The sequence below is a fragment of the Homarus americanus genome, unplaced genomic scaffold (assembly GCF_018991925.1).
Source record: "Homarus americanus isolate GMGI-L3 unplaced genomic scaffold, GMGI_Hamer_2.0 scaffold5589, whole genome shotgun sequence".
Taxonomy (NCBI): Eukaryota; Metazoa; Arthropoda; class Malacostraca; order Decapoda; family Nephropidae; genus Homarus; species Homarus americanus.
Window position 1 is genome coordinate 2,544,791 of NW_024736650.1, and position 9,250 is coordinate 2,554,040.

The following is a 9,250-nucleotide window of genomic DNA, read 5'->3' on the forward strand; positions in this document are numbered from 1 at the left end:
GGGATAGTGGAATATGTGTACTGGTCAGGGATAGTGGAATATGTGTACTGTCAGGGATAGTGGAATATGTGTACTGGTCCAGGGATAGTGGAATGTGTGTACTGGTCCAGGGATAGTGGAATATGTGTACTGGTCCAGGGATAGTGGAATATGTGTACTGGTCCAGGGATAGTGGAATGTGTGTACTGGTCCAGGGATAGTGGAATGTGTGTACTGGTCCAGGGATAGTGGAATGTGTGAACTGGTCCTGTGTTATGGTGGTAGCCCTGGTGTCCTTGACTGAGGGTCATCTGCATAATGCACAAGAGCGTTGCTCAGGGGATGTGGGGATACCAATCTCCCGAGCAAAGTCATACCCAGTGATGATACGGGCAGCAATCACGTCCCTTTTCCGCGACCCTTTCCCATAGACGTACGAGAGGTCAGGAAGTTTACGGAGGACATCATACCAGAGGGGCAGGGAGGGTGGCTGCTTCCCGGGCTTCTCTCTGTTTGAGGCGAATTTGGTTCCTAAGTTGTAAAAGTGTTCGAGGAATAACGTAGTCAGGTGTGGCCATCTGCTGTCTCATTCCCCAAGATACCGACATGACTGGGTATCCATAGGGAGAAATGGGGGAAAATGGGGGTGAGGAAATGGGGGGGGAAATGGGGGTGAGGAAATGGGTGAAAATGGGGGTGAGAAATGGGGTGAGGAAATGGGGTGAGGGAGAAATGGGGGGTGAGGAGAAATGAGGGGGGGGTGATTTTGTTGGCAAAATAAACACTTTTAATTTCGTAGTTTTTTTTTAAAGTTGAGAAGGAAATCAGAAAGACATCAGACAGGAGTTTTAGTCAAATGTACTCATGGAGGTGTCGTCCTCGTGCCACAGACTGAAACTATCTGAAGCACGACAACTTGAACCAATTGACATCATACCATGTACTGTACAGTTGGGGTCAAAAGTTTGCTCTCTCCCAAACTGAAACAGTATTGATCCCAAACAAGATAAGACGGCACACCCTCACCAGATGACGGTCAGGATAAGTAAGTAAGTTTGGAGACTCATTCTCGTGACCCGGTTTCACCATGGGGAGGCAACTTTTGTCCAAGACTCTACAATGCCTACAACAAATTTTCACCAAACATAATACTTGAGAATATTAACTTCCAGTCTGGTGAAGGCTTGGGAGGGAAGTCATCAGTGTGGGCGTGTACGAGCACCTCACTGAGGGCAGTGGGCCACGTGTGTAGGTGAAGGACCAGTGGGGCAGCGACTGGACATACACTGTGTTTGTTAACCTCCGGGGCAGAAACAGTTGAGAAGTATATGTCACCTGGAAAAGAGGTTAAATATGAGATTAAAATACTTCTATAGATGCCTGAATAACAATGGATATACGGTACACTTTTCATCCTTCTACATTATAACGTAAGTGTTATAAATCCCCTTATTTATCCATCTATTTATCTTTTAATCGCACTACTTTCCCAACTACTCGTGGGAGAACAGAAGTCGACTATAGGTCTAGGAAAAGAAAATGAGGAATCTTAAATACATTATATATATACTGTACAGTACATATAGTAATGGGGTCCCTGGGTTACGAACAGGTTCCGTTCCTGAGGACGTTCTTAAGTTGGAACACATGCTATATGCATACCGGTACTGTACTTACAAAATAATGTTTAATAATCCCATTACGTATAGGACAGCCTAAGTCCTTATATACATCTAAAATCACTTAATTTAAGAAAACAGAAGAAATAGAAAGACAGAATACAGTAAATGAAAGCATATAAAGCACCCGGTAAGTCATCAGGCAAATAAAATACTGTAAATTTCAAGTTCAACCCAGTTAATATCGGCGGGCATTCGTAAGTCTCCTGTATGCAGTATTCCTCTTTCCCTCTTGCAAGAACATCCACACTGCAAGACTTCTTTCTCAACATCACCAATAATAAAATGTAGCATTTTATTTTATGAATGTATCAAAAATTTATATACAGTATAATTTAGTTACAGACAAAGATGTGTTTTACTTAAGAATTTATAGCTGTGTGTGTCAACTCCACCCACCCACCACTGTAGTCCTGCACATTGGGGTCAAAATTTGATTCTTAAACCTTAACTTTGCTGAGTAAATACCACAGATTTATGTAGCAACTGATGCTGATCTAGCAGGACCGTGTCACTGCCTCAGTATACAGACAGGCCGGTTCATGAAGGTTGGAATAAAGCTAAATTAAAGGTCTGATATATAGACTAACTTCAGAGCTAACAAAAAAATGGAGGAATAAAAACCCAGAGGATAGAGGTGCAACTCAGCTTTAAATACAACAGGGATGTACAGTACCCCAAAAAGTATCGTTAGATTTTCCATCACTATAATCTGAAACGCCAGACAAAATGCATTGATATGATCCCCAGTGCCTCATCATAAGTTGGTACTCCGGCTTGCCATATCAACAACAGGTAGAGATGGGGCAGGATTGGGGGAGGGAGTCATCCTTGTATGGCATACTAGATAAATCAACAAAAACAAGAAATCTATTAAACTAAATTAATGTATATATATATAATTAAAAAATGGATACACTCATTCATGCTCAAAGGTCGCGGATTTATAACTACCAGCCGTCAGAAACAGGTCGAGTAATATTGCTCGGAAAGCCTCAAATCACATCGACCCCATAGCTAATAATACTTTTGGGGGGATCTGTACAAGGGAATCCTCAGTCAATAAGACAACTTTACCTTTCACTCTGTTGGAGGCAGACAGGTTGAGCAGGACCAAGTACAGTGGATTAATGTTGAGGAGCCACACAGTTAATGACATCGCTCCTCGCATCAGGTTCAGTCCCACTCTCAACTGAGTAAAGAAACAAAGGATTGATTCTCACCTTTCATATTAAGGTTTGGACCCAAGTTTAAGTCTAGAGTTATGGTCTGCTGCAGAACACACTGGTGGTTGGACTTAATTCATGAATAACTACAACTTATTATCACAGGTTGGCCACAAAAAATGGCATCTTTAGAAGCAAACTTACAAACACACACAAAACCAGAAAGACAGAAAGACACAGAGGTACAATATAACAAACACATCATAAAGAAGAAGGAACAAGTTACCAGGACAAACACCAGGTAGTAGATGGTAGTGGTTGGTAGGAGGAATATGACCAGCGTAAACACCACCGCTGTCAGGACCCTCGTGAGGGATACGTGGCCCCCTTTGTCGTGACTGTCCACTCGCTGCTTCAGAGGATTCCACTTTCGGCCGCGAAATGCACGCCACTGAGAGCCGAGGAGTGATATTTGCAACATGTGTATTCTGTAATAATTTGCAAGTCTGAGCACTGTGATAAAGCAAACTTATAGTGTTATAAAATTAGGTAAGATTAAGATAGGTTATAAAATTAGGTTGCAATACAATAATACTTGGCAAGTCCCTCCACTAATCAAATGGCAAAATACACCAAAGATTTAATAGCTACATTGGTGAAACCTTTAGTCAGATGCAATAACTCTCCTTCTACACTTCATGTCATAAGACCATCCTCTTATGAACTGGATATTGAGAGACTGGGGATCACCTGAAGATTAACCCCCATCTTATATCACCTGAAGATTAACCCCACCTTATATCACCTGAACCACCCAATGCTGTATACTAACCTAACCTAAACTACTCCCCAGGGTCACATTATTGTATTTAATCATCTGGTGAATGAAACTGGAGGGAGTCTAATGTTCTGGTGATGTAAAGAATGTAATACTGTATTGTATTCTTATCTGGCTGCCAAATGGTGTGGGAAGGATGATACTGGGCATGCCACGTCCTCTGACAAAACAGTGTGGGAGCCAAATGATGTTTAGTGACAGTCCTTCATCAAAACATAAGACTTCCTACACACTTAACCTAACCTAACCAACACACAATCTGACAGGTCTCCACTCAAATCTCTCATTCGTCCTTCATTCAACCAATCATAATCTTCCTTTCCATGAGTAAATTAGGCATATATCTCTACACACACACACACACACAATCAAATGTAAGTCTGTATATTTTCAGCCACCAGCTGCAACTCTATTAATAAACCGTTTATTATTATTATTATTACACACACACACACACATGCATGCACACAGATAGACCAACAGACACATAAACACAGATAGATAGACACACACACTCACCTTGCACCATACACATAGAAGCAGTAGAGATGCAGGGTGGCCAGGTCTAAGAGGTCCGACAGAATGGCCACTTGCACCGACGCTCCACACATCCCCAGCCATACCAGCACCCAGGCTAAACTTCTCAACAGCGGGTCGGCCAGTTCTGTGACACGAAATACTGTACTTTAGTTATCCTCACAACACAGAGAAAATGGAATAACTGAGCTGTGAATTTCATGAAATTTTGGAAGCCCTTAACAAAATTGGGGATTTACATTACAGTATAGTGTAGTAAAAATGGCCAAAAATATACAACATATTCTGTACCTGTACATAATGAATCACTAACAATCATTAACCACTTGTGTATGGGGTCCTCTCTGTGATGAATAAGATCATCTGGCGTTCACAAATAAAAGTGGCGCCCCTGTAGTGAAGGTGTTAGCTAATGCATTTTTTATGACAACAGGTACAGGAAGCAGGTAGTTAGAGTCAGGTGTTGTCCTCAAAACTTGATTTAGGAAATACAATAACGAAATAAGAGTGACCTATAAGCTTGTCTGAAAACTCATAAAACAAACAGGATTCAGTACAAAGCAGACAATGTTGCCAGTGTAGGGTGGAGGGGTGACCTTAATCCCCTAGTTAAAAATAATTGAATCCTGTTCTATTTTCAATCTTATGTTAACGGGACACACACACACACTAACCATCTTCAGCCTTCATAGGGTGAGGACGATGGTGCTGCCTGCTCACGTGGCCGTGGTCTCTTGACCATGGAGACAGCTGCCAGCCTGGTTTGTCGGCTTTCCCTTTCCCTCCTCCCCATCGAGATTTATCAACAACCCCCCACCAACAGTACAGTGGAAGATTGATGATTAACCCACAACTGATATACAAAAATGGCAATTTCAACTTGAAACAAAGAAACAACTGTTAGAGCGACAATCGTGCTCAGCGGTCAATGTTGGCCTGACACGGACCTGTTCGCCATACACTCACCATCACCAACACTAGATGAGAAGCCAAGAAAAACTACATCAGGAGAGAAATGAGGACTCCCCACTCCACCCAAGTGAGGAACAAGAAGAACACCAACCATCTCCAACACCCTGTGTGAGCTGGAGGACCTACCCGGACCACGTGCTAAACATCTGCAGCTGTAGTGAGGTAACAGCTTAGCAGGCAGGTACAACGGCCATCCAGACAGTGGGGACCAACATCAGGTCACAAGATTATCTACAAGACCAGCTCCCACAGTACCAGATCTATAGTTAATGTTAACTCCATGTTTCTTATATTTTTGTACAGAAAGCTTTTGTCAATCAAGTAACCCACTCCCCAGCTTCACCATATGTAACTTATTATCTCAGTTTATTGTATATTTTCGGCCTTCTGGCTGCCATGTTATCTTAATAAACAGTTAATTATTATTATTATTATTATTATAAACAAAGCTTATCACTACAGTACTGTATTAAGTTACCCAAGTACAGTCTCCAGAGATGAACATGGTAGGAGAAGAATGCAGACAGTGCTTGTGTGAGAGGTTGGTTGAGCTTAAGTCCAGCCGGTACACCACTCAGCCACTGCAGGAGACGCTCAACACTCCCAGCCAACAACTGTTAAGGCAACAATCATCAGGACAATGTCGGCACAGACCCCCACAAAATGCTGTACCACTTCTGTTTCTATAATAACATATACGGCAAAATAAACTACGTCTGTTGTGAGGCTTACTGTATCTGTTATGATGCTTACTGTATCTGTTGTGAAGCTTACTGTATCTGTTATGATGCTTACTGTATCTGTTGTGAGGCCTCTCCTGGTCCCTCCCACCTACCATCAAAATATTAACCAACACCCACCCACTCACACCTGCTGATATATGTGGCCAAAGTATAGTCATTTTTTTGGTTTTTGGTTTTACATTCTTGTACACCATTTCAAAGGCCTCTAACCTAACCTGATCCTGGCATCTATCTGAAATTATTCCTTCATTATTAATAGCATGCTGTTTAATTAGTAATGACCTGACTCACAGAAAACTGAGATATGAATGATGTGGAAAGGGTTAGGTTAGGTGTGGAAAGGGATGGGATGGGATAGGAAAGGATATGATAGGATAAGATAGGTGTGGAAAGGGTTATTACTGAACAGAATTTGTGATATAGATATGATAAAAAGGTAAAAAAAAAAACAGAGAACGAAAAATGCTGGAAATAAACGAACCTTTGTCCAACTACAGAAATATGTATATATGTCATTTACAGAAGCATAGTGACTGATGATGCAAGCAACAGTGATTCCTGTCAAGATGTCCACAACAATCATGGTAAGCAGGCGGCCACTTAGTAAGGTCCTCTTCTGTTCTCTCACCTCTTCTTCTAACGTCTCTATCTGAGTGATCCGCAGAAGCAGCTGCTGCAGGGCGCTACTTGAATAATCGAATCTCTTAACTAACACTGAATGTAGACTTCCTAGAGCAATTTTTGGCAGCCACGATAAGACAAGGAATGATCTGATTATCAATAATAGTAATTTAGTCCAACTTTCTCTCGTCCTCGATACCCGTGTTTCATGGTCACGACTCTCTCGCTGGACGCAGTGTACAAAATACGGCACTATATCGTTTCCGTGGTCTTTCTCTTCCTCGTAGAGAAACTTTTTACCTACGAGCTCCGACTCGCTTATCTCCCGGGAGTCGTAAAGAACGAGGTTCACTTCACTCAGAGAAACATTTTTCTGGAGTATTGTGACAGACTGAAGCATCACATGAGGCTGTGTCTGCAGGTCTACCCACACACTCCTACTGCTACTGTGGCCGCCGCTTCTTTTCTCATTGTTGATGCGACCGATGGGTGAGGTGAGGTGCGACCCGGCACAGGTGATGACAACAACGTGAGATGCTCTCTCGTTGTTTCCACTCGCTGAAAAATAAATAAAATCTGTCTAATTTGGGGTAAATGTAAAGTACTATTGTATTGTACATTCATTTGATTATAAAACATTAATTCTAGTTAAGATGCAATACAATACTGTGTAGTATTCAAATTCAACTGAAAACATTAATAGAAATAAAATTTTTTATCACACTGAATTGACATGTGGCAAGAATCTTATGAGAGGAAGCTGAAGTGAAAGAGATGCTTTTAGTGATGTTCGAGTGTGTGAGTGTACAGTTTCAAGAGAAGTAATACCTGGATACAGTTATTTAGGGCAGCTATTCCTACTAAACTGAGAGTAAACTCTGTTATCCAGTACTATATGAGACGCACCAACCTAATATAACTGACCAAAATAGTAATCCCCCATTTTATAAGTATCCTAGAACACAGAGAGATTATGGTGAGCATGGAACGAGGCACCACTGGCAAAGTTTACTGTTTACAGACCATCACTGCCTCACATGTTCTCTTAGATCCCCCACAGTGTCTCTGATGAAGTCAAGGAAGAGCGGCAGCAGTAGGATGGACTGTGTCATGCTCACGCTGCTACACAAACCTAACATACTTTACTTAAATGAGAGGTTACATCCAACCTTCTTTTATGGCTGAATACAACATTTGCTTATCTAGTAGTATCTATGATGGTTAATTTATTCATGATTTAGATAATTCAGGGTATATACAGTACTGTATTGTACTGTACAGTAGTCATAATACAGTAATGGATATTGTACTGTAGACATAATACCATATATATATATATATATATATATATATATATATATATATATATATATATATATATATATATATATATATATATATATATATATATATATATATATATATATATATATACTGTATAAGCAAATAAATCACTGTAAGTGCACATGATATGTTGAGAACCACAAAGGAAAAATAAAACACAGAGTGATGGTCTGTAAACAGTATCATCTTCTGTGACATTATTAATTAATTATTCCTCAAATTAACTAAATGACTGTTAGAGGCAGGGACAAAACATGTCATGAATGTTGCTACCATTAATGGAGATAACAAAAATAGCTTTTCTTTTGTAATACCAGACGGGTGGTGCAGTAGTCCCTGGTGTGATGATGAGGTTATGTCAGCGATGTCAGGTTAAGTTAGGTTATGTCAGCTTATGTTAAGTTAGGTTAGGTAGGGTTAGGTCACTGTAGTACCATGTTACACTCATGTAATTTAAAGTTTAAGAATTTTTATTTATATATAAATACTCGTATACTGTACCTGAGTATGTACAGCATATAAACATGGACTCACCAAAAGAAGAGATATAACAGCCACTCAAATAGCTGTTGTCTTCCGCCTCAAGCTGTATTGGTGCAACAACTGTCACTGTTGCAAAACCCAACATCTCATCTGAAACAAGACACATGTATTACAAGCCTGGGGTTAAGGTCTTCCACACATAAACTGACCTACTGTATGTCTGTACAACCTAACCTAACCAAACCGTCAAAGAACATCACACAATATTACCTTAAGACTCTACAACCTATATGAGTTAATAATCACATTAATTACTCTACCAGAAGTAAAATAAAATGATAAATACCTGAGGCCGAGTCCCACCTCAGCTGTTGTTTACCTCAGGGCCACGAGCCTAAAGTCTTTATTATATACAGGTAATATATATATGAGTTAATCTTACTTATTACTATAATTTTAAATATAATTAGCCAAAATGTTCCATATTATATTATACATTAATATGTGTATTTGGTTTAGGATGTTATAGAGAGGAGGTGTGAGTCACTCCTATACAGTACCTATAATGTATAACGGTGTTTTCTGTGTCTATAATGTTTTTTTTAATTATAATATTGATCATCTGGTGAGTAAGTATTAATACAAAACTACTTTGGCTTCTCTTCAGCTTCCACCACCAGAAATGTTTATACCTGTACTTCATTTTTGTCACCACACACATACAGTTCTTGTGAGCAATATTTCTCATTAACGTCATATTAACACTAATGGGAGCTTGAGGAACACATAAATCAATGGGTTAATTTTCTATATTCGCAATGGGTTAATTTTGTTATGCTTTCAATCGGTAATTTTCCAGGTTTTCAATGGGTTAATTTTCTATGTTTT

At 40.0% G+C, this 9,250-nt stretch overlaps 1 protein-coding gene across 3 annotated transcripts; it reads right to left on the minus strand.

Moving 5' to 3' along the window:
• Positions 1-764: 764 nt before the first annotated feature.
• Positions 765-8,782, minus strand: LOC121872273 (phosphatidylinositol N-acetylglucosaminyltransferase subunit Q-like). Of its 3 annotated transcripts, none has more exons than XM_042374945.1 (8): positions 8,709-8,782; positions 8,414-8,512; positions 6,543-7,093; positions 5,650-5,785; positions 4,182-4,326; positions 3,111-3,312; positions 2,736-2,850; positions 765-1,314 (listed from the first exon to the last, which is right to left on the minus strand). In XM_042374945.1, the coding sequence occupies exons 2-8, from the start codon at positions 8,505-8,507 to the stop codon at positions 1,103-1,105; spliced, it is 1,455 nt and encodes a 484-aa protein (XP_042230879.1). In that variant the 5' UTR covers positions 8,508-8,512; positions 8,709-8,782; the 3' UTR covers positions 765-1,102. The 3 variants fall into 3 exon arrangements, with proteins under 3 accessions (XP_042230879.1, XP_042230878.1, XP_042230880.1); XM_042374944.1 differs by having other exon boundaries at positions 6,396-7,093; XM_042374946.1 differs by lacking the exon at positions 8,414-8,512 and having other exon boundaries at positions 6,396-7,093; positions 8,709-8,756.
• Positions 8,783-9,250: the final 468 nt, after the last annotated feature.